Source organism: Microcebus murinus, chromosome X (assembly GCF_040939455.1).
Source record: "Microcebus murinus isolate Inina chromosome X, M.murinus_Inina_mat1.0, whole genome shotgun sequence".
In the NCBI taxonomy this organism is placed as follows: Eukaryota; Metazoa; Chordata; class Mammalia; order Primates; family Cheirogaleidae; genus Microcebus; species Microcebus murinus.
In genome coordinates, this window is record NC_134136.1 from 8,214,121 (window position 1) to 8,239,276 (window position 25,156).

The 25,156-nt window shown below is 42.7% G+C and overlaps 1 protein-coding gene across 2 annotated transcripts; it reads left to right on the plus strand.

Moving 5' to 3' along the window:
* Positions 1 to 891: 891 nt before the first annotated feature.
* Positions 892 to 24,258, plus strand: PBDC1 (polysaccharide biosynthesis domain containing 1). Of its 2 annotated transcripts, none has more exons than XM_075999664.1 (7): positions 892 to 1,160; positions 18,252 to 18,624; positions 18,714 to 18,779; positions 20,112 to 20,171; positions 20,694 to 20,834; positions 22,166 to 22,277; positions 22,598 to 24,258. In XM_075999664.1, the coding sequence occupies exons 2-7, from the start codon at positions 18,595 to 18,597 to the stop codon at positions 22,849 to 22,851; spliced, it is 663 nt and encodes a 220-aa protein (XP_075855779.1). In that variant the 5' UTR covers positions 892 to 1,160; positions 18,252 to 18,594; the 3' UTR covers positions 22,852 to 24,258. The 2 variants fall into 2 exon arrangements, with proteins under 2 accessions (XP_075855779.1, XP_012610807.1); XM_012755353.3 differs by having other exon boundaries at positions 18,359 to 18,624.
* Positions 24,259 to 25,156: the final 898 nt, after the last annotated feature.

Here is a 25,156-nt window from a genome sequence, read left to right on the forward strand (position 1 = left end):
ACACCTGTAATCCTAGCACTCTGGGAGGCCAAGGTGGGCGGATTGCTCCAGGTCAGGAGTTGGAAACCAGCCTAAGCAAGAGGGAGACCCTGCCTATACTATAAATAAAAAGTAATTAATTGGCCAACTAATATATATAGAAAAAATTAGCCGGGCACGGTGGCGCATGCCTGTAGTCCCAGCTACTCGGGAGGCTGAGGCAGGAGGATCCTTGAGCCCAGGAGTTTGAGGTTGCTGTGAGCTAGGCTGATGCCATGGCACTCACTCTAGCCTGGGCAACAAAGTGACACTCTGTCTCAAAAAACAAAAAACAAACAAACAAAAAAAACCCCAAGCCCTACTGCAGATCTGGCACTAAGGCCAGGCAAACGTATATGCGAGAAAGTTTACAAAGCAGGCTAGTAAACCAAGACACTCCCATTTAGAAATAAATATTTCCTCCCGCTCTTCTGTCCTTCAGATTGGCACAGAGATTTACAGAAACAAAAAGTGGGAGCTACAAGGCAGCCCTAAAAGATCTGTGCCTCTGTAGGAAGGAATTTTTTTGACTCTGAAGAGTGCGATTTTTTCCAAACGCGAAGGGCGGGAGAAGAGCGGAGCTGTGCGCACTTGTGGCTCCACACTGCCACCAAGCGGCGAAAAGTTCACCGAGCGATGCACAAGTCCTAGGAAGACGGTCTCTTTGCGGCCCGATTTCCGCTCTTTAGACCCGCAGTAGTCCACTGAGGAACCTGAGCGAGACAAATAGGAGGGTAAAGCGACGGCATTGGGAGCAGAGAGACCACCGGGAAGCTAGTGGGGGAGGGTGCCCCGGAAGTCGATTTGCAACCCGGAGACGGGCGGTCTCCAGAAGTCCCGCCCTCGGAGCCATAGCAACGGCAGCAGGAAGTTCCCCTTGTTGAATCGTCCTTCCGGGGGCGGGAGCGCGATGGCTGACGGCCTGTAGCGTGGCCCTGTTTATCCGGGCTGTGCGGAATTCGGCCGGCTCCTTTGCGCTCACGGCCTGGGTTTATTTTGTGGGCGGTTTCTTCTGTTCCCCGTGGGAGCGGACATCACTGGGAGGAATGAGAGCGAGGAAGAGGAAGACATTAGTCCTTGGACCGTTTCTAAGAGTCATCTGGAGGAGGAATGCGAAGATGCACACGCTCAGTCCTGTCTGGGTATGTGCATTAGAGCTGCTGTACGGAATTCCCACCTGGCTGTGTTGTCTCTGCCTTGAAGCTGCTTGGTGGGAAGTTTCTCCCGTTCCTTTCCTTTGTGGGTCAGGGCCTGGGTGCCTGAGTGGGTGCAAGAGAAAGCCAGGCAGCCCTGGAACCCCTCCCTGAGGGCGTCATCCACCCAGCCATCCATACATCTGTTCATTCATGAAACAAATATCCCCTGAGCGAGCACCCATTGTGTAGGAGACACAGTTTTAGAGCCTGGGGACCCAAGGCACGTAAGGACGCAAGGGCCCTGTTCTCAGGGACCATCCATTCTAGTGGGTGGAGACAGACGATAAGCACGTTATCCACTTAGTTTCAGAGACTGATAAGTGATAATAAGAAAACAAAACGGGGTGATGTGACAAAGGAATGCGGTGGATGCTATACCCATTTAGACTTGGTGGCCAGATTTGGCTTCTTCCAGAAAGGACAGTTGCAGACATTAGGAATGGGCCTGCGTGGCTTTAATGACATTCGTAAGGCTAAAGGCTTCTTGTGGTTTTGCGTTGTCTCATGCCTTATTAACAGTGACTTATTTATCACAAAATGTAGATATGTTTGCTGCCTCCTTCCCTGCCCTTGCTCCTAGACTCTCAAAATTAGCATAAGAACAGAAAATTTTAATAGAAAGGCTTAGTGGGGTCAGGAAGCAACACCAGCACTAGAGCATGGACAATAAAAGCTGCTTGAGGTTAGGGCCTTGAGTGCTTAGGTTAAAGGCCTCTTTCCACTGAACTCCAAAGAGTCCAGAGGAGGTGGGAAAGCCAGGTTCCCTTCCTCCATGGCCTGACTTCCCTTCTGGCCTCCTTTTTCTCTGAGTCCCGGGATCTTACCCTTCCAGATTTTTAGGTCACGATTAGGCTTGGCTTTGCTGTAATGGAGGGACGTGTCACAGACAGTCCTGCAGTGCTATCAGTGGAAAGCCGGTGTAATTTTAATTTAAGAGTTTGGAATGGGCCCACGGTACAGCATTTTCTTTGTAGTTTTGGAGACTTCTAGAATTGGCACAAGTGACCAGGACAGTGATATTTGAAGGAATTCTGTGGCTAACCATGAAGATAAAACCATGATGACAAAAGTATGATAAATTGAGTAGAAAATAAATACATACATATTCTGTGGTGGGCAGCAGTAGGATCCTCTCACTCGTCCCAAGTCTGGAGTGAAGAGGGAGGTTGAAAGGCTATACACCCATCACTAGGTGTGGTTCTCCTTTTGTACATATGGGCTGCACAATGAAGGGAAATCCAGAAAATAGGCTTCCAGAAAGAATGGCCACAAGAAGATCCAGGGTTTGACAGTCCAAGCTAATATTCCGGGGTGCTTGACCAAATGAGCTGAGAAAATTAGATCTGAGGCAAAAGACAAAGCAAGATGAATGGCCTGAGAAGGTGAGGGGTGGTAGGGAGGGGGGCAGAGGTGAGGAGGGGGAGGGTGATGGAAGGCAGGGGACGGGGTGGTACTGGCAGGTGTGTTGGTAGGTTTCTGTAGTATAAGGTAAAGCCTGGAAAGAGTTCCTGATGTCCTGTTAGCAGGCACCTACCTACTTGCCTTGAGTTGGAATATCGAGGACACCCTACTGGTTTAGTCCAGGGCTAAAGTGTTTGCTGCTTCGTTGTGTTGGATGGGGGGCTGCAGTTGACTATGATGTTCAATTCTTTCTCCATCAGCACCTGCCTCCCGATACAAGCCATGGCAGGATTCCTCCTCTATTGTTCTGAATACTGAGATTTTGGATTATCTGTACTTCAGGTACATTATTTTGTGGAGAGAGTTCCCCGTAGACACACGGGAAAGAGGGGAGGTTAGAGGAGGATGCAATGTCTGCCGTGGTGTGTCTAGACTCATAGTAGTAATAATTGCCTACATCCATTCGGGATTTACTGTGTGCCAGGCCCGTGCCAAGGGGTTTCTCCGTATTCCCTGATCTAACCTTCACAGTAACACTGGAAGCAAAGGCTGTTACTTTAATTATTTCCAATTTACATATGAGGAAACCAAGGCTTAGATAGGTTCAGGGACTTACCTGGGATGAAACAAATGCAGCTGTGGTTTCAGTCCAGCTTTGTCTCTAGCCTAGTATTTCTGCAAGCGTGGTTTCCAGAACAGCCGGGTGGGCATCACCTGGGAGCTTGTTAGAAATGCAAATCCCAGACTTATGAGTCAGAAACACTGGGGTGGGGGCCCAGCCATCCGTGTTTTCACACACCTTTCAGGTGATTCTGATGCACACTCAAATTTGAGAACCACTGCTCTAGCCAATGCCCCAGCTCCTAACCAACCACCAGAGCTGAACTTTCCAAACTTTGCTGTGCTTACAAATCACATGCAGCGTCTGATTCATGGGCTGGGCTGGAGACCATACTTTTTGAGTACCAAGGCTCTATGCTCTCCCACACTTCTGTGTGTCTTAGGCGAGCAGAACTATTAAGTGAAGTTTTAGCCTCTTTAAAGTCCTGATTTCTGAGAGTGGACAGGCTATGGGATTCTTTTTTTTTTTTTTTTTTTTTTTTTTGAGACAGAGTCTCACTTTGTTGTCCAGGCTAGAGTGAGTGCCGTGGCGTCAGCCTAGCTCACAGCAACCTCAAACTCCTGGGCTCGAGTGATCCTTCTGCCTCAGCCTCCCGAGTAGCTGGGACTACAGGCATGCGCCACCATGCCCAGCTAATTTTTTATATATATATCAGTTGGCCAATTAATTTCTTTCTATTTATAGTAGAGACGGGGTCTCGCTCTTGCTCAGGCTGGTTTTGAACTCCTGACCTTGAGCAATCCGCCCGCCTCGGCCTCCCAAGAGCTAGGATTACAGGCGTGAGCCACAGCGCCCGGCCAGGCTATGGGATTCTTAATGGCCCTTGCTCTGTTTATTTTTTTCAAATACTTGCCAGAACATAGAGGTGATGAGGAGAGAAATCAGGTGCCAGACCCCGTTACCTCCTCCTGAGCGTCGTTCCAGAGATGCTGAGTCCAGGCCGACTTAACTTGCCGGCTCTCTGTCTTGAGTGGAGAGAGAGCTGAGGGGCAGTCTCAGAGTACTCTCTGCCTGAATGAGATGAGATGTGTGCTAACTGGTCGAGAGGAACAGCAACAGATGATCGCCTTAACTAATGTAAAATGCTTTTCTAAAATATTGTAGGGGATTGCTTTGTTGTGAACGAATTACCCAGATGATCTTATGACCAGACTACTGATTAATAAGGGTCATGTGCTTCTCCAAATGTGTGTGTAGGAGGTCTAGGAAATTTGTATTTGGAAAATGCCATATATTCTTGATTGGTAAACAAAATGCTATTAAACATCACATATTCATGGTTTCTGAGACATAGAGGACTGCTTGCTAGGAAGCTACCTGTTCGCTATGTAAGATGTTTGGGATGCATTTCTTGTATTTATGGCAAAGGAGGACAGGGAGCAAACAGGTTGTCTCTGATCGGTGGCTGGGGTGGAGATGGGGAACTGCTGTGTTGAATGTAGAGGGCACCGGGGCATCTCCGTGGCCCCTTTTACTTTCCTTAGCTTCATGGAGAAGGCACCGAGTAAGTTGTGCACCTAGAGCAGGTGGAATACCTGCAGGATGCCCTTATTTGGGCCAGACAATACAGGAGTGTGAGATGCCTCTCCTTAAATCCCCAGCCCTTCTGGCGGAAGCGCTTCTAAAATTATAGCTTCATAGGTTCCAGTGCCTTAAGGCCTCTGCAGATTCTGTGGGGCAGCCAGTATCCAAAAGTATATAGCTCTTGTAGCCGCCACCAGGATACAGCCCCCTAGTCGTCAGGTGTTAAAATTGTCCTCACTGGGGTTCAGTGGCTACAAGGATCTCTGCTTCTGGGGGCTTCTGATGGGAATGGTGGCTAGGAAGCACGGCACTGCACGGAGCTCAAGGAAGAGGGCAACTACAGGAAACTCCAGCTGGCCACTGCTGTGGCTCACAGCAGTGCAGACAGACAGAAGCATCTGTGTGATTCTCCCTGCCATGCCAGGAGCTGTAAGGGAGGGCTCAGAACTGTTGTGGAATGCCCAGCCTTCCTGGGGAATGAAACGCATGTGAAAGGGAGGCAGAGGATCTCCATCTAGTGGTGGAAGGAAAGAAGACACTGCCTGGAGTACTACCGCATTAGAGGCTGAGAGTAGAAGGAACAGAATCAGTGTGATCCTGGATGATAATCTCCCACCCATTGAGGAGCTGGTGGGCAAGGCTGCCCCTCCACCTGGGGACCCAGGTCCGGGCTTCAGTTTGGTTTAGGGGAGGAGGAGGAGTGGGAGGCGCTTTTCCAGGCTACTTTGCAGCCACAAGATTGACTACCTTGAGAAATTGGGCAGACAGTGAGTCAAATGGCCATATCTCCTCCCTTGAGTTTTTTTTCTTTGTTAGTTTCATACACTGTGCTTGGGGGTCTGCCTATAGGCTTTAGATCAAGTGTATTTCAGGCAGTACCTCCACCATCCTTGGCATCTAATTTGCTAGCAGCAAACCCACAGTAAGATTTCAGGGAGGCCCTGTCTGGAAGGTAAATCCATAATTATTTGTAAGTGTATACATACATATATGTGTGTGTATGCATATATAAGTGTGTGTGTATGTGTATTTTTTTAAATTTTCCCCCAAGAGATTTTGTGTCTTTCTCCAGTTTAGAGGAAAGTTCCAGTTTGAGGAAAGGATATAAGTTCCCACTGTCTGACCTACCTAGACAGGTAGTAGTTAGAGGTTTCTTCCCTCCTCTGTAGGCATGGCTCTTGGTCCCTTAATACTGGCTTCTGGGTCCAGAATGAAGTGCTCTATGTAGGAGCTGTACATGTCTGTAGAGCAGTTTGGACCAAGCAGGCCAGCACAGGGCTTTGAACCTTGTTCATAAGCCAGCCCCTACTCTTCTCCCATTGATAGTGGGGCTTATTGGGTTCCCTTTTGATCCTCTGAATGTCCTTTCTGGCCCGTCTCTCACTTTCAGATTTGGGTCAGATTACCTGATTGTGTGAGCCCTTTCTCTATAAGCAAAACTCAGAGTGCAGTTCTGCATAAGCTGGAAGTCCAGGTGGATTGTGTTCTGTTATGTGTTAGACCTATCTGTGCCTCTTCACTTCTCTCACTGAGACCTAGACGTGCCACCTTGTCCAGCAAGAGCAAACCGGTTTTCAGAAGCGAGAAGGCCAGCAAAAGCCACAGTTTTCTGACTGGATCATAAAGTATGACCATTATCTGATCTTGAGACAGCCAGTGCCTCTATCGATTTAAGCGAAAACATCATTCCACCAGGTTTTTAGCCCAAATCCTAAAACTACTCAATTCTCTCTCTCGTGCCACCATCCCTGCCTATCCTTCCATTTCACAACTTATTTTCTCCCTTCAAGCCTCCAGCACTTCCTCCCACCTCCTGACGATTAGCTGATGACCTTCCTTCCTAATTCATTGAGAAACTTGCATAAGAGTCAACCCACATTAACAAGCCCCAAATTGAATTCTCCCATGTTGCCCTGAAATCCTTCACCTGCAGTATCCACCCCTCCATCGCAGGTAAGGCTGCTCTTAAGCTTCCGGTCATTCATGCTGTAGACTTGAGGGCGATCCTTTACCCACCCCTCGTTTCCCTCTGTCAAGAAATCCTGTGAGGTCGCCTGTGTAAATAGATCCACAATCTGACATCTCACCACTTCTCACCACCTCCACTGCTTCCGCCCTGACCAAGCCACCAGTTTTCCCATGGATTATGGGAATTATTTTCTGACCCTTTCTCTGCTTCCCCCTCCCCCCAGTGATAACCAATCCAGCTGCCAGAGTGATGCTATTAAAACAAACAGTCAGATCATTTAATGCCTCTGCTCTGACTCAACAGCTCACATTTTTTTCAGGGTAAATCAGGAGTCCTTATGATTTTGCTACAAGGCTGTATGTGATTTGGGCACTAGTTGCCTGTCTTACTTTATCTCCTTGTACTCTTCTTTCTCGTTCCCCTCTGTCTGTAGTGACCTCCTTTTCCTTCCTAAAGTAGGGCTTTTGCCCTCTGTTCTTTCTGCCCGGAACCTTGTTTCCCCTGGTGTCTGCATGGCTACGTCCCCCATCTCACTCAGGTCGTTGCTTAAATGTCTTCTTTCAATGTGGCTTTCTTCTAAACATCTTATTTGTGCCACACCTGGACCCCCCAACACAAACACACACACACACACCCACGTAATTCCCATTTACCATGCTTTTTTGGGGTTCTTTTTAAAATATATTTTATTCTTTTAACATGCTTATTTCCTTGTTATGCTGTTTTGCTTGTTTCTGCACACAGGAAAGTCTGCCCTACAAGGCCGAGTTTTGTTGTTGTTTTTACCATGTGTGTCTCCTTGTTCACTAATTTATTTTGATAGTGACTGCCTTGTAGCAGGTGCTCCATAAATGTCTGTTGAATGAATAAATATATATCACCAGGATCATCTGTCTTCACTTGTTTTTTCTTTTCCAGTGAAGAGTGAGAGCGAGATGTTAATGTCCTCCACAAAATTATGTTCCTCTCAATTTCCCGTTATAGGTGTACCATGAAGGACAAAATCTCAAGACAAAGAAAGGTATTTCCTGATACCTATAACAGGCAAGGGGGAAGCAGTCCTAAGAAACAAACACCGACAATAAGTAACGTGCCAGACAGCCAGAGACACCCACAAAGGAAACAGATGAATATACCCATAAATAAATGAACAATGTTCACAAACAATTTTATGGTGGTAGTGGGGTGGGTGGAGGAGGTAAACTATTTTTGCTTGACTGTGCTCACACTGAGGGCGCTGTAAAAAAAGATCTCCATGAATCTCCTTGTCGTGTTTACTGTTAGGACAATGTTGAAGAGGAAGTGCACTCGTTGCACAATATCCTCCTCAGGGTGACTCGTGGGAGAGACTCATCTCAGGGAAAAGCATAGCTGTCCCTTCTGAGCAGTTCATCAGCTTTGATCTCAGGGATACTGTGAGTCCTGCCGGGAGGAGCACATATTTTCTGTCTTTACCTGGTGGCAGCTGGAAAACTTAGATCCATACCTGTGGCAAACGGGCAATCAGTGTATAGAACTTTGTTGCGTGCATTTTGTATTAGAATCAGTCATCTGATTAGACTTCCTCAGTTTAAACTGGACCCGATTTCCTCACGCAATATGATTTTTAATACTAGAATTCTCTGTGTTGATATATTCTGTGAGCTGTATCATCTCTCAGCTCAAAGCCCTCTTCTGGCTTCTGATCTCACTCAGGGTAAAAGCCCAGTCAGTCCTTGGCTGGTAAGACCCTACAGGATTTAATCCCTGGCTAACTCTCTGGCTTCACCCACCAACACTTTAGCCCCCTCCCCTCACTCACTCTGCCCTAGTCAAACTGGAATCAGCTTATCCTTTTAATAAAACCTTTTGGGGTGGTTGGGCTACATCATACATGCCCACAGCCACAGATTTTTTTTTTTCTTTTTTGCCTACCCTGGCAACATGGGATGACTTTCTAAGTCTGCTCACCCCTTATGCGTGCCAACATTTGGCAATAGCTTATCTGCCAGTCATATCCTCAAATACTCTGTATATTGCTATACTTCTCACCAGAAGGATTACTCATATACCTGTCTGTTCATTAACAACTTTTTGTTCAAAAGCTCACCATCTGTGAAGAAATACAATCACCAACCACAAAAGAGACCATTATATTGGTGAGGACAAGTATCTTTCATCTTAGCACATCCATATCACTTGGCAGAAACATAAGGTGTCAGACTGTCTAGGAGTGGCCATCCATCTCTCATTTTCTCTATGCACATTAATCCACCGAACTTCCAAAGTTCCCTCCCAACTGCCCATTTTGACTGTACCCTCCTGTTTGTATTATCTCCAGCAGCGTAATCCAGGATGGGCAATTGGTGTATGAAATACAAGAGGCGTTAGACTTTCAATAGCACTGTGGCCTCTCTAAGTCTCCTCTTCCTTGAAAGATCCTGCTTAATATATTGATCCCCAGAACGCCTCGAGGAATGCCTTGGTCAGTTCAAAACATCCCAACAAGTAAATCCTTGGAAACCTGGCCTGTAGTATACACATCACGTTATTTCATTAATTTAGTGCTGCTCTAGGTAGCCTTGGGGCGTGGATAGATTAAGGATTATGAATTATTACCTGCTGGTATAGGGTGAAGGCCCAGAAAGTTTATCTCTCTTGCTTCCTTTTACTTCAAGGTTCGGCCTCAGGCAATGCTGGAACCAGTTTCCTGAATCTTCTGTCAGTACTGCCAGCCCTTCATTCTAGATCTTGTTCTTGTATTTAACCCACCATATGGACTTTACATCCTCACTTGAGAAAACCTGGAAAGTAGGGGACAGTTTCCACAATAAATGAAAAATTTGCCATAATTCCATACGAAATGTATAATCATTCTTTGTTTTTGCTTTACTTCCAAACAGTCACTTTTCTATGGCAATAAGATAATGTTGTATGTATTCTACTACCATGAGATTAAATGGTGTTGCTTCCTGCATTCCAAGCATCGTTTGTACATATGTGGTGACCCACAGAAATGGCCCCACTGCCCTCTTTGATCAACCCTATCCTTCATGGAAGATGATGCTTAAAATCAAAGTTAATCAGGCAAATAAAAATTGTAATCACAGTGAGATACTATGTCTGTCAGAAAACTGATTTAGTGATTAAAATATATGTTAGGAAATGACATCCTAAGGAAGAAATAGCCAGGCAGCCCTGCTTGGCCCATTAACAACAGTAGCTGTTTGGTGATTTTCAAAATAGGAATATATGACTTACGTTTTTCTCCTGGCACAGCTCCCATAGGATCAAATGTGAATCCAATGAGGGCTGAGAGTAAAAACTGAAAGAGTTGTTTTCAAAAGAGTGCTGAAGCAGTGCATGTCACTTGGCATAGCCTAAACAATTCTATCTCAGGGCAAGTGATCAGTGCCACTGGTTAGCCTGTGGTCAAAAGAAAGACTATCCTTATGCTACCAGCACCATGGAGTCATTCTCAGAGAAATCTAGTGATTCCTGAGAGTCCAGAGCCCTTAATTATCCCATAGATGTAGCTGAATCAGAACAGAATGAATACCAGGTAAGCAGGATAGTCTCATTACTAATCTCATTCCTACACTTGATCTTAGCCAAAAGGCTGAGAAGCGATACTACTAATCTCGTTTCTACCCTTCCTTTGGATTCTCAAGGACTCCTAGTGACGTCTGTAGCAACATACTCAATGGCCCTAACCAGAGTGTAAGAGCCACCAAGCTTATCACCAGTCTCAGGCAGGGGACAGGCTTGATGTCATATTTTTACACAGTTCTATATTCTCACCCAAGAATGGAATGAAGTGAGAAAGGAGAGCTGAGATATGGATATAAGTAAGGCTTCAGAAGGTTCTAAGTAAAAAATTGATCCAAGTCTTAAATGGCCAAGTTGTTCTGATTAGTTAGAAAACAAAAAAGTACAACAACTGAGGCATAAACTTTTCTACATTTCTAGCTGAGAAAATTTCAATATGGAGTTGAATTTCCAAGTGGGCTTGAATTTACATTAAAAGCTGTTTTATGTATCTATGAAAAATTCTGTGATTATAAGAAAGCAAAACAGGAAAGAAGGAAGAGAGGGAGAGTAGAGAGAGATTAAATAAAGCAGAGAAAGGAAAGGAGACAGGGAGAGAGTGACTATATAGATAGACAAGCCATGGGTTCAGTTCATTTTTTTTTTTCTTAAAACACAGGACTGCCTCTAAAGCCCAAAGTCTTGTCTACAACATCCTGGTATTATGCTTTTTGAGTGAAGCTTTCAGAACTTCTCTAGGAAAAGCCTATGATTCATTGCAGCATGACAGGCATGACTGGGGTCTATGCTCATCCAATGTGACAGCCCTGGGTCACCATAGTATTAAGGAGTTGCAGCCGGACCAACAAACACCAGGGCTAACATGCCTGTTTCTCCCCCTTGCTCAATACAGGCCTCTCCCTTAGCAGGTGTGGAACAACAACAACAACAACAAAAAACCTTTGCAAAAAAATAATCTCAGAGCTTCAGTCTGAGCTACGTCTAGAAAGTCCATGGCATTCTGAATGATCTAAAACTTACTGAGCATTTGCTATGTTCCAGGCCCTATGCTAAGAGCTCATGCATTCACTTATATATTAATAATTCCATCATTAAAACACTTAAGAAAGCAAAGTGTGAATATAATCTTCACTTTTGAAGTGAGAAAAACAAAACTCAGTTTTTAAGTAATCTGCCTAAAGTCACATAGATAATAAAATTCAGGTGCCTCTGAAATAAAAGATATAACTTTAGCCATGAACTGTCATAGCCCTGAGACTAGGAGAGTAAATAAGGTTGGTAACTTCCAGGAAGGAGGTGAAGTTAAGGCTGACCTGATTTCAGATCACTTGTACTGCCCCTGTTGTGCTTGGAGAGGTGTCGTTCTCTTTCTTAAACACAGTCACATGCACACACATGCACGCACACGTATGCATATAGTGACACACATAAACTGGTATGGGACAGTCTGAGTGCCCTCCCCTGTGATCCATACTCAGCGGTTAGCAGAATAATTATTTCTCTACCCTTAACCATGGACGATATTAATCAAAGGTGGCAACTGCCAGGGTTTTCATTGGAACTTAACATAGGTGTGTTCACTTCAGGAGTCAAGCAGGTTTTAGCATGCCCACACGATAGCTTAGATGCCTTTCTGTGTCTTCCCATGATGTCCTGGATGTGTTGTCATTAATCCATTCATCCAGCAAATACTCAGGGCATTCCTCTAATGTGTGTCAGCCATTGTGTTATTCTTTGGAATCTCTATCATTCTGATTAGTACTGTCTTTTTTATAATTGTCAGTTTTAGTATAATAATATATCTCACTAGGGTGAACTCATTGTAATAAGATACTATGTATTATTCATCATTACATATCTAGGGCTTAGCCACGTATGGGCATAGCTCTGAGTAGGCTGTCAACAAATATCAGGGATTGAAGGAAAAATGTAATGAAGTATATAGTGTATATAAAAAGTGAGGAACACAAGGAGATAAAACATAAAGTAAATGGAATACAAACCCCTTTAAGGGTCAAGAGATGGCACCACATCGAAGGTAGAATATCAAAACGAAAGCTCTTGTACTATCCCAAAATAATTGTTGCAAAGTAAACCATGGTCTCTACACTTAGATAAAAATACATCTTAGGTAGGATGACAAAATAACATCCAGCCCTATAATGGGAGCCCTCTTACCAATCTTGGGTCTGCTTTATTGGGCCTGGTCTGCCTATCATACCACTACTGATTGTGACACAATCCCCTGGAACACCAGGGACAGCACAAGAGAGATGTGAAAGATGAATATGCAAGCCCTTCCTTCTAGGAATAAATATTTAATATCTTCTATTCTGACTCAATGGCCTTTCTTGCCTGTTCCTCAAAGTATTAGAAGTTCTGACCCCTCAAAACCTACTCAGAAGAAATGTTTCCATGCTTCCTAACTATGCACAGAGTTGAAGGGCTGACTTTGCCTCCCAGTTCTCCCAGCGATAGATTTTATCTCAGTTCTGTTGATGGGGTTCATCTTATATTCTTCAGGTTCCATTCATTTATGAGACATTGCTACTTTCCTTGTTTTACCCATTTTTTTGTTGTTGTTGCTGGCCAAGGAACCTGAAATGTCTTACAATCCCTGACACAGTGTTCAAGGAACATGCAGGGCTTCTGAATTTCAGTTGTGCTACAGATAGCATGAGGGAGCAGCCCATAGTTTCTCTATACAGCCGCTTATTTATATAATAGTAAATAAAAGCATAGTATCTTAGTCTGTGCTACTACAAAAAATACCACAGACTGGGTAATTTATAACCAATAGAAATTTATTTTTCACAGTTCTGGAGGCTAAGTCCCAAGATCAAGGTGCCAGGTGATGAGGGCCTGGTCTCTCTGCATCCAAGATGGCGCCTTGCCTTGTGGCTATATCCTCCAGAGGGTGGGGACGCTGTGTCATCACATGGTGGAAAAGACAGAAGAGGTAAAAAAGGGGTGAGCTCCCTTTGTCAAGCCCTTTTATAAATACACCTAATCCCATTCACGAGGGGTCTGCTTCAATTACCTCCTGAAAGCCATGCCTCCCAATACGATTGCTTTAAGGGTTAAGTTTCAACATGAATTTTGGAGGGGACAAAAAACGTTCCCAATATAGCACATAGCTTCCATTCATTGAGCAGCTCTCCTAAATTAGGTTATGTTCCATACTACATCTTTGATTTCAGAATAATGCTGCAAGTATTTTTGTTCCCAGTTAATTTTTTCAAATGAGACCCTATTCAAAAAGAGTAAATGGAGGAATTAGGACTTGAATTCAAGGTCTAAGTTGATCACTAGTTGGTATTATAGATATTGGGTGGTGGTACTTGAGTCTTCCTTCCTGAGAAGCAAATCTGTTCACCACTACAAAAGAGCAATAGCTAGAGTTTCTGGCCATCCTGGCAGCACTAGCTTACTACAGCACCCTTGGGAGCACTAAAGCTACTACTATTAGTGGCAAGGGGGCAGGATGGAGGCAGGAATTGTGGACATGACAACACTGAAAGGGGTTTGTGGAAACTAGTGAATGTGAAAGGGAGGGCTACTGGTGGCATCTGTGTCATGATGTCAACCCTTCTTGGCCACTGCACTCCAAGACAGAACAAGATCTTCATGGATTTGTGAGTCCCTATGTCAAAAGGGATGGAATACAGTGTGTCATCCATCTCCTGTAATAACTGTGTTACGTTGCCCAGAATGGCATCCTGAGGAACTGTTGTATTTACTTCTGACCACAAAACAGCCCTGGAATATGCTCACCATTCTCATGTGTACCAGCTTCAGCAACACGGCACATCCCTTTTACCTGTTCCTTATTACATTTTGGTAACCAGGATTTCTGCTTTCATGGAATACTCACAAGGTTTCTGACCATAGCCTCATTTTTTTTCTTCCAGCTTTTGGTGACAAGTTTCAAGGCCAACTGAGTTTGCTTTCTTGTCTGTAGTCCAATTGCCAAACAGGACATAAGAACCATACCCCTGCTATTCAATTCATGTTCAATAACTCAGTTATTATTATAGCTTATAACTGAGTTCAACAACTCAGTTATGATCAATAACCTCATCATCTCTACTGCATACCAGGCATGTTTTTTACCCTATCTGCATGAATTGGACTCTTTATTACTTTTTGAGACATACTTTATCACATAATGTAATTATTATAACATTTCCATGAAAGCTTGAAAATAGTGTGTATTATATAATTGTTGCATTCAGAGTTTAGTATCTATTCATTAAATCGAGTTCATCATGTTCAAAACTTCTAAATTTTTACTAATTTATTGGCTGTTTGAGCTATCAGTTGCTGAGAAATGTGTTAAAATATACCACTCTTTTAATGGATTTGTTTATTTCTGCTTGTAGTTTTTTCAGTTTTTACTTCATGTATTTTGAGGCTATGTTACTGCAAGGTGTCTGGGACAAGACCCAGTCCTGACTGTAGGACATACCCTATGAGCACGATCACTAGAGATGTCCTGTTTAGCATCCTGCTTTCACATTAATAAGCTTTATGAGATGACATGAGTCATCCCTTGTACATATGATGAATCTCACCTGTCACAGCAAATACCTGTATTATTATTTGCCAGATTATATATTTTCATAGTAGACTAACTTACATGATTTCTGACCATAGCCCTATTGTTCCTCCTAGCTTTTAATAACCAGTTTCAATGTTCTTCAAGTTTGCTTTTCCCATATAATTTGACAGCCACCAAGACCATGAGATCCATGTTCTTAGGGAGTATTTACATGGTTTAACCACCTGCAAATAGTAGCACTCATCTAATTGCCTTGCCGCTGACAAACTCATATTCAATAACTCACTGCCTTCCTCTACCCTATCTCCTAGCAATTGTAGCTTTCACGAACTTCTCCACACTTCTGGGATTCCTGGCATTACAGATACCTCAGCACCTTATTCTGGACTGATGATGCCTTCTGGCTCCACCTGTGGCATGTTCACATTACCTTTCTAAGAAGGAAGCTGAAAAACAACTCAACTGGAGCCCTTCCAAAAAATAAGAGGAATCATCCCGGTGGATTTCCATCTGGTTTTCTTACCCCACACCAAAAGGCCTTTCCTTGACATAGTTCTTAAAGTCCACCAAATCTCTCCTTTTATGTACTACCTTTTGTTCCTGGCCAATTCCTTTCTTCCCTTATTTTAATAGCCAACTATTGGAGTCCACCTAAAACAATAGGTGTGGGTATGAGGGCAAACACTTATTCTGATAACTCTGCCTGGGCTGGTTCCCTTGCCTGGCAATGAGAAAAGCTCTAGGTGACAGTTTTATCTCCTGCTCTTTTGGGGTACAAGAGCAGTTGGCTTTTCCAATATTGGGAAGACCCTATTCTTGGTCTCTGAAAGTATGTAAGGTTGTGAGTAGTTGAGTAGTGAGTAATTACCTTATTTTAAAAAATTAAAAATAACCCCGACAGGCCGGGCGCGGTGGCTCACGCCTGTAATCCTAGCACTTTGGGAGGCCGAGGCGCCTGTAATCCTAGCACTTTGGGAGGCCGAGGCGGGCGGATTGCTCAAGGTCAGGAGTTTGAAACCAGCCTGAGCGAGACCCCGTCTCTACCAAAAATAGAAATAAATTAATTGACCAACTAAAAATATATATACAAAAAATTAGCCGGGCATGGTGGCGCATGCCTGTAGTCCCAGCTACTCGGGAGGCTGAGGCAGTAGGATCGCTGAGCCCCGGAGATTGAGGTTGCTGTGAGCCAGGCTGACGCCACGGCACTCACTCTAGCCTGGGCAACAGAGTGAGACTCTGTCTCAAAAAAAAAAAAAAAAAAAAAAAAAAAATAACCCCGACAATGCACATATCTTTTAATGCATTTTTAAAATTTAAAGGCAGTGGGCCAGGCGTGGTGGCTCATGCCTGTAATCCTAGCACTCTGGGAGGCCGAGGCGGATTGCTTGAGGTCAGGAGTTTGAAACCAGCCTGAGCGAGACCCCGTCTCCACTAAAAATAGAAAGAAATTAATTGACCAACTAAAAATATATATACAAAAAATTTAGCTGGGCATGGTGGCACATGCCTGTAGTCCCAGCTACTCGGAGGCTGAGGCAGTAGGATCGCTTGAGCCCAGGAGATTGAGGTTGCTGTGAGCTAGGCTGACGCCACGGCACTCACTCTAGCCTGGGCAACAAAGTGAGACTCTGCCTCAAAAAATAAAATAAAATAAAATAAAATAAAATAAAATAAAATAAAATAAAATTTAAAGGCAGTGAATTTCCCCAAGATATTAGACAGAGCAAATTACCCACATGCTTCTTCAAGTAAAAGGCCAGTTGGGTCTCCTGGATGTATTCATGTCAACTTGTTACATACCAATTTGGCCAACAGCTTGGGTCTACCCCTCTATGTTACTCCTGTTCAGGCCTCTGCATTCATTAACATTCAGCATCCATGTTGATGATTCATCTTATATTCAGATCTCTGGAGTACATAGAGACTGCAACCCATGCAGAATCATGTCCTCCAGCTTTAGGTGTTCCCTGAAAACTTCCCTCCATCTTTCTGTTAGATTGGTTCTTCCACTCCTCTGAGCTGCTATTCAGGACTTCTCAAGACATTCTTCTCAAAACAAGACTTTAACACATCCCTTCTTGCTCTGAGCTTTCCTATTTTACTTTATAGAGAAAGCAGAAGGCATCTAGAAAAAACACCTCAATTTCCTACTTTTGCTGCCTCTCTTCATTCAGTGTCTCTGGATATATACCTAGCTCACCCTCCAGGGGAGTATTTTCTATAAGGCCAATTCCTAAGTACACTTACGTCTCTCTAAACCTAAAACAATAATTTTAAAAGTCCCTAAGTTTCCTTGAAAAATTGCAATCCCTTAACCATATGATAAACTATGTGATCCAGCAATCCCACTTCTGGGTATATATACAAAAGAATTGAAAGCAGGGTCTTCAAGTAATATTTGTACACTGATGTTTATAGCAGTATTATTCACAATAGCCAAAAGGTGAAAGCAACCCAAGTGTTTATTGATGGATAAATGGATAAAACGGATGTGGTATGTACATACAATGTAATATTATTCTGCTGTAAAAAGGAAAGAAATTCTGCCATACGCTACAGCATGAGTGAACCTCAAGGACATTATACTAAGTGAAATTATCCAATCACAAAAAGACAAATACTGTATGATTCCACTTATATGCAGTATCTAACGAAGTTAAATTCATAGAAACAGAAAATAGAATGGTGATTTCCAGGGGCTGAAAGAAGGGGGAAATGGGGAATTGTTTTTTAGTAGGCACAGAGTTTCAGTTTTGCAAGATGAAAAAGTTCTGGAGATCTGTTAAACAACAATGTGAATATACGGAACACTACCGAACTGTACACCTAAAAATGGTTAAGATGGTAAGATTTTTTTTTTTTTTTTTTTTTGAGACAGAGTCTTGCTTTGTTGCCCAGGCTAGAGTGAGTGCTGTGGCGTCAGCCCAGCTCACAGCAACCTCAAACTCCTGGGCTCAATTAATTTCTTTCTTTTTTTTAGTAGACACCGGGTCTCGCTCTTGCTCAGGCTGGTTTCGAACTCCTGACCTCGAGCAACCCGCCCACCTCGGCCTCCCAGAGTGCTAGGATAACAGGCGTGAGCCACCTCGCCTAACCGGTTCCACGATGTTTAATTCATTAATGGCTTTGCATATGCTGTTCCCTCTGCCTGGACTATCTTTTCCTATCTGCTTGGCTAAATTCTCTTCATGATTCAGCTTAGGTACCCGCCATTCATGCTGCCGCAGTGTATGCTGCTATGCTGTAATCATCACTTTATCTGTTCCCTCACTATATCTAGTTCTTCCAAAGCAAGGACTAAATTCTGCATCCCTGCACACCAGCTCCTAGCACTATGTCTGTTTGTGATTTACTCCCTGGTTTGAGGTACTGGGGTGTGTGTGTGTGTATGCACGCACGAATGGAGAATGTGAATTCTAATTTCTGCAGGACACGCAACGTAGTGAAGACACGCGAGCTGCACTATTTTAACTCAGAGTTTCCCTGTGATCACCACCAAAGTCACTGAGCAATCAAACCACCTCTGATCTCGCCAGCAGCCCAGTATGCAACAGTATGCCACTTCTGCGCCTGCGCGGAGAGAGTGAGGCGGGGCCAGCGACATCCTGCGGGCGAGAGAGGGAGCGAGCAGGCGCAGCTTGATAAAGACTCTGATTCGACCCCTGTTTCCAATCAACTGCAGAAGGAGCACACACACACACACAAAAAAAAAAAAAACGGAAAAAAAAAAACCACTTCCGGGAAGGTGAAGCCACGCTTTCTGGACTGCAATATGGAGGCTACCGGTGGAACCGAAGAGCCGGTGAGACGCTGCTCTGGGGTCGGGTGAGTTGGGAAGTCGAGCCGGGTCGAGTCTTGAATTTTTTTTCTTCCTTCTTTTCCCCTTCCCAGGTTTCCGGGGAGCTGGTGTCTGTGGCACATGCTCTTTCTCTCCCGGCAGAGTCGTATGGCAACGATGTGAGTATGACTCACCCACAACTCCCGCCCACCCAGTTAGCCTGGGATGTCTGCAGGGCCTTCCTATAAATTCTAACCCCCTGTTCTGACATCTTCTGCACACTCTCTCCGCGTTCTCCAGAAACCTCACCTTCGTTCAATTCATTCGAATCTTGGTCCGCAAACGCAGGACCGATGCCCGTGGAAGTGATTCCCCAACTTTGCTACGCCTTAGAAATCACCTGAGAAGCTTTTAAACATCCCGATTGCTAGATTGCAGTTCATACCAACTAAATCAGAATCTCTGGAGGATGGAGAGCCAAGAATTTTTTAAAGTATTTGAAGGATTTTAAAGTATCAGTATTTTTTTCCCCGAGTGGTCAGACTTGGAAGGGTATCAGTATTTTTTAAAGGTCCCTAAGTGATTCCATTGTGCAGCAAAACTGTACTGGCTTATGGTTTGTCTGGTTTAGGACCTTAAGGCGAAAAGCACATGATGCATTTTGAGAAACAAGACAAAGAGACGTGAGAATAATAGTAACACCCAATGAGAATGTGATGCATACTAGATGAGTGGGTTAGGCCATAAGATCCAAGACGTTTAGCTGAAGAAGAGATCCCTAAAGACTGAGGCAGTAGAAGACGACTTAACTGAGGAAGAGGAGCTTTAACTGGATTCTCAAAGTTTAGGTAGATATAGGACATGGATTGGCGGGTAGGAAAAGTGCATGGTCTATAAGGCATGGAGGAACAAATGCAAATGGCTTTTTTCTGGAGTCATTGACATAGATTTGTCTAGTTGGAGTGAGAGATGCCAGTGGAAAAGGTGATGGGTGCTTGGTAAGATTTATTTGTAACCTGACTGCTTTCATGATGCTAATTCATTTCTAGGTGTTACAGAGTGGGGAATGGCTATCTAAGAAACACAAATGATGATTATGACCAGCCGTAGTCTTAAACATGAAAAAATAGCTTTCTGTTCCATTGTCTTTGTTCTCCCAACAACTTGGTGGTGTAGATGGGTATGTTATTTTAGCTTTACAGTGATTTAACTCAGTCCTGAGAAGATGATTAATCTATTGCTTTCTTTAGCCTCCCACACTTCCACTAGCTGCTGGGAAAAGATAGCCAGTGCTTCATTGTATTTATTATACTGCGTAGGTAGCTTCTTTTTGTTGCCATAAGGACAAAAGAATTATTGTCCAAATTCATAATCTAGTTTTTATCCTTTGACAGTAATATCAAGTTTGGTAGCCTTCTTGAGCATTAACTGGACATCCATGTACTTGCTTAATTTGTTATCCAGTAGAAGGATTGGAGTTTTCTGATCTGGCATTCTTCACTCCTTTGCAGCCTGATATTGAGATGGCTTGGGCCATGAGAGCAATGCAGCATGCTGAAGTCTATTACAAGGTGAGTTGTCTTCATCATTAAGCGGAATTAAACATGTAATTGTAGTGTATGGTGCTCTGCTAATCACTCTGTTAGCAAGTTGAACAGTTGTGTTTTGGAGATAGTTTTTATTACTATATGATCTTACCCCCAGACAACAGAGGGGTGGGAGAAAACTTGTTTTGGCAATGAGGAGTTCTGCTGCTTTCCGAAGTGTTCTGTTACTAGCTGGCAAAAGGGTACTTGGCCCATACATAGAAGGCACTTAATAAATGTTTGTTGAATGAATGAACAAGCTACAGAGGGTGATAGCCAGGCATTACTAGGGCCAAATGGGCCAATTGACCAAATTGGTGGAAGAGATTGTAATATATTATGGCACTTTAAAACTATGTCATGATTTCATCTAGGACTTAGGCTGTCATACTTCCTAATGAAATCTTCTGCCCTGAGGATCCATAAGGGTATTCTGACAACGGTTGGGGGAGATGGAAATGCAATAAGTTAGAGACTAGCATTGTATGTTGTCTTACTGTCTGGCAGTTGATTTCATCAGTTGACCCACAGTTCCTGAAACTCACCAAAGTGGATGACCAAATCTACTCTGAGTTTCGGGAAAATTTTGAGAAACTCAGGATAGATATATTGGACCCAGAAGAACTCAAATCAGAATCCGCTAAAGAGGTAAGAATTCTATTTCCTAAATATTATTATACCTAGCATTTGACCAACAATTTTTAAAATTTTTTTGTTTGTTTTAAGGAAAATATGTAATAACGAACCAGTGTGCTTTTTTTTGTAGTTATAATCAACTAAGTAAGTTAGGAAATGAATGTTTTTCCAATTTATGGATTTTTCATATTCCTTGAGTCTCCTTTTTTCCCCTTTTTAACTTGGATGTATCAAATCTCTATCCACCCAGCCCTTTCAGATGAGGAGGAATCAGTTTACTTGAGTAGGTAGTTTAGCCAGAAGATTTGGGTGGGGACGTGGCAAACAGGTTACAGAAAGGTGTTTTGATTCTCTGGATTTATGTTTACATTATCATAGGCCATGGATGATTGAAAAACTTGTGTTTTTTTGTTGCTTATGTGATTATCTTATACTTTGACAGTATAAGATACTGTATACTTTGACAGTATAAGATACTTCTAACGCTAACAGTTAAGAAAAAAAATTTCCCTTGGCTAATGAATAATCTAAAATTTCAACTCCTAGCAGACTATTACTACTGATCTTGCTGCTACTGAATAGGCTTCTTTCTTAAAATCTAACTTTATGTGGCTCACGCCTGTAATCCTAGCTCTCTGGGAGGCCGAGGCGGGCGGATTGCTCAAGGTCAGGAGTTCAAAACCAGCCTGAGCAAGAGCGAGACCCTGTTTCTACTATAAATAGAAAGAAATTAATTGGCCAACTGATATATATATAAAAAAAATTAGCCGGGCATGGTGGTGCATGGCTGTAGTTCCAGCTACTCGGGAGGCTGAGGCAGGAGTATCGCTTGAGCCCAGGAGTTTGAGGTTGCTGTGAGCTAGGCTGACGCCATGGCACTCACTCTAGCCTGGACAACAAAGCGAGACTCTGTCTCAAAAAAAAAAAAAATCTAACTTTATGATTTTGGGCCAAATTCCTTCCTTCTTTGTCTCATTTGTGCTTTAGTGAGGATGAGTAGCCATTTTGGGCTGAGCTGACCAATAACTTCAAAATGAAGCAGAATCTATTTAAGAAATCACATTTTAATTTTGTAATAAAGGATTTATATATTTTTTTGAAGTTAAATATTGTTTGTGTTAGGAAATAGCAACCTAAAAACAATAGGTAACACAGAAACTTACTACTAGTTTCACTGTGAACTAGCAATCACCTCAATTCTAGTCTCTTCCACTATTGCTATTTTCCTTACTGGGGAAGTAGAAGCCCCTCTCCTGGCCTGAGTGTATCAGCCTCTTGCATTTGTCAGCTACAGCATTGTTTTTTTGTTTGTTGGGTTTTTTTTTTTTTTTTTGCCTTTATAGAAGTGGAGGCCATTCTGCTTGAAGTTTGATGGGATTGTAGAAGACTTCAACTATGGTACTTTGCTGCGACTAGACTGTTCTCAGGGATACACTGAGGAAAACACCATCTTTGGTGAGTTTCTTGCCTCTGGAAGTGTTTCTGTATAAGGAAAGTGAGGAATCTTGTTTCACTGATGCATCAGTGACATGTATAGTTAGGTTGGAGGTCATCTTATTTGTTATATCTTTAAAGATCATGTTTCTGTTTCTTAGGTAACTGTAAGATAGTTAAGTTTTTTCAGTCTTGTTAATATGAGGTTAGAATTCAAGGTCTCTGAAGCTTATGACTATACTTGAATGATTTGCATATTAGTTCTGCTTTGTCAATAATTTCCAATGGATTTAGGGAATTAACTGAGACTAGGACAATAATCAATTCTGTTCACCTTCCAGCTCCCAGGATACAATTTTTTGCCATTGAAATTGCTCGGAACCGGGAAGGCTATAACAAAGCAGTTTACATCAGTGTTCAGGACAAAAAAGGAGAGAAAGGAGCCAACAGTGGAGGAGAGAAAGAAGCTGACAGTGGAGAAGAAGAGAAAGGAGTCAACAAAGAAGAAGAAGAAAAGGAGAAAACTGACAAAGGAGGAGAAAAAGAGAAAGAAGCTGACACAGAAATCAGCAAAAGTGGTGAAACAGCTATGTAAGGTAGACAGGAAACAGCACTGTAGAAGCTGTGGCTCAACTGAGCCTACAAGTACCATGGTACTACTTGCACAGACTCCTTTGGTTAAATATATGTTCTTGTGCAGTTGAAGGACACTCAGAAGGACATCTTTCTAGTCTGATAACCAGGAGTTGCTCATTTTCTTAGTGGCTTACAGACTATTAGTGGATCTTAGTTGATTGTTTCTTGGTATATTATTTCTTGGCTCTCACCACAGTCAAGTAAGAAATTTTGTAAATAAATTTCTTTTGGTTCTTATCTATATCTGTGACTGACTTTAAAAAGGTATTTAGAATTATTTGACACCTTTCATTATTTTCAGGTTTATAATTTCATCACCATGTCTTATATAAAATGATTTATGCCTGTTTCTTAATTCTTCTCACTGTTTCCTGTAGTAAAGTTCTCTCAACCTGTTAAGTTGTATCTAGTGTTGGGATTAGAAGTCCTTAACATAAGAATTGACCCTTACTTTCTGAGTGACTATAGCTCCCTGATTTCCTTTACTATATATAACAAAAAGTTTGATAAATACTCCATGGAGATAGCAACAGCAACCTGAACCTGTCAGATTAGTGAATGCAGCCCTGTTCTTATTAGAGGAACAAAAGACTGGACCTATTTTAGTACTTAATTCTCTTCTGGTAGCCAGGTTGTTACCTGAAAGCTGGCAAAAAAATTAAATGTGAAACCTGATAGATTGGCTTCCCTTTTCTAATGTTATGGACAATATGATACATTTATGTATTAACACAAAATGAATATATTTTTAAGTGATATTTTGTCAAACTCCAAAAACAGATAAATTGATTTTACATGGATGAGGGGGTGTATTAAGAGTACATCCTTTAGCCAGGCATGGCGGCGCAAGCCTGTAGTCCCAGCTACTTCGGAGACTGAGGCAGAAGGATTGTTTAAGCCCAGGAGTTTGAGTTTGCTGTGAGCTAGGCTAATGCCACGACGCTCTAGCCCAGGCAACAGAACAAGACTCTGTCTCCAAAAAAAAAAAAAAAAAAAAAGAGTACATCTTCAGTTACCTTCACATGTATATGCAGGTTCATGCATATCCCTGTAGACATATTGAACTTGACTGCTGAAACTAGTTAGAGGAAATCACAGTGTTTTATAGTACATACAGTAAATACAAATCTGACCACAACATGATCATGTAAGAAAGGATTTACCAGAGCAGAGAAGGGAAAATGAGGCTTTTTTTTTAATTCCAGTAGTCATAGGAGAATAATAAAAATGAAAACTAATTGATGAATTCTGCTGTAGGCAAAAGCTGAACTGTAGATGCATACAGCTAGCAACAACAATTTTGCACAAAAAAAATAGGTTTCTCCGTGAATTCTCTTTGGCAAGGTATTAAAAATACTTAAAACATTGTTAGAGTCTTCATTTTATAAAAAATGTATGTTTTGAAAGGGGTAGGAGATTTCCAGAGAGAAGGATCCAATTAAAGAAAACCAAAATTAAAGGGGTAGAAGTTAAATACTTCATACTAGGCAGACTTTGTTATTAAGAATCTTTACTGTATTAACTTTCTCTGGTTTATACATTTTATATATCCAGAAACATGCATCCATATATGTTGCCTCAGGCTGAGGAAGAGTAAGGATTATTGACCACATACAGTTGCACCTCTGGTGACCTTTTCCAGGTTGTTTACCAGCAAGACAACTTGCTTAATGACTTCTCTCCTCAGTTTTACAGAGAACAAGAAACAATGTTGAAAGACTGCCTTAAAGCAAGAAATATTTGTTAGGCGATGAAAACTGAGGAAAGGGAGGGAAATACATACACCAATACTTCAACTGCACTATAAGGGACCAGGAATTCAAGGTTAGAGGGGAAGGAATGGACGGAATGGTACTCTGGTGTGGTGAACAATTCTTAAGATGGCTCCAAGATTCCCACCCCCTGGCATACGTACCCTGTATAATACTCACCTGTTCAGCGTAGGTGAGACTTAGAAATATGAAAGGATTTCATTCTTGTGATTAAGTTATGGATCATTTGATTTGGGGTTAATCAAAAGGGAGATTACTCTGAGTGAATCTGACCCAATCAGGTGAGTTCTTAGACAAGCAGTGGCAGCAGAGGTTCCTGTGTTGGCCTTAAGGAAGAAAACAGCAATGTGAGAGGAAGGGGGCACATGGCAAGGACTGAAGAGTGGCCCTCTAGAAGCTGAGATTATTCCCTGGCTTTCAGCAAGAAAATGGGGATTTCACTTCTAGTTGCAAGGAACTGAATTCTGCCAACAATCAGTGAGCTTGTAGAAG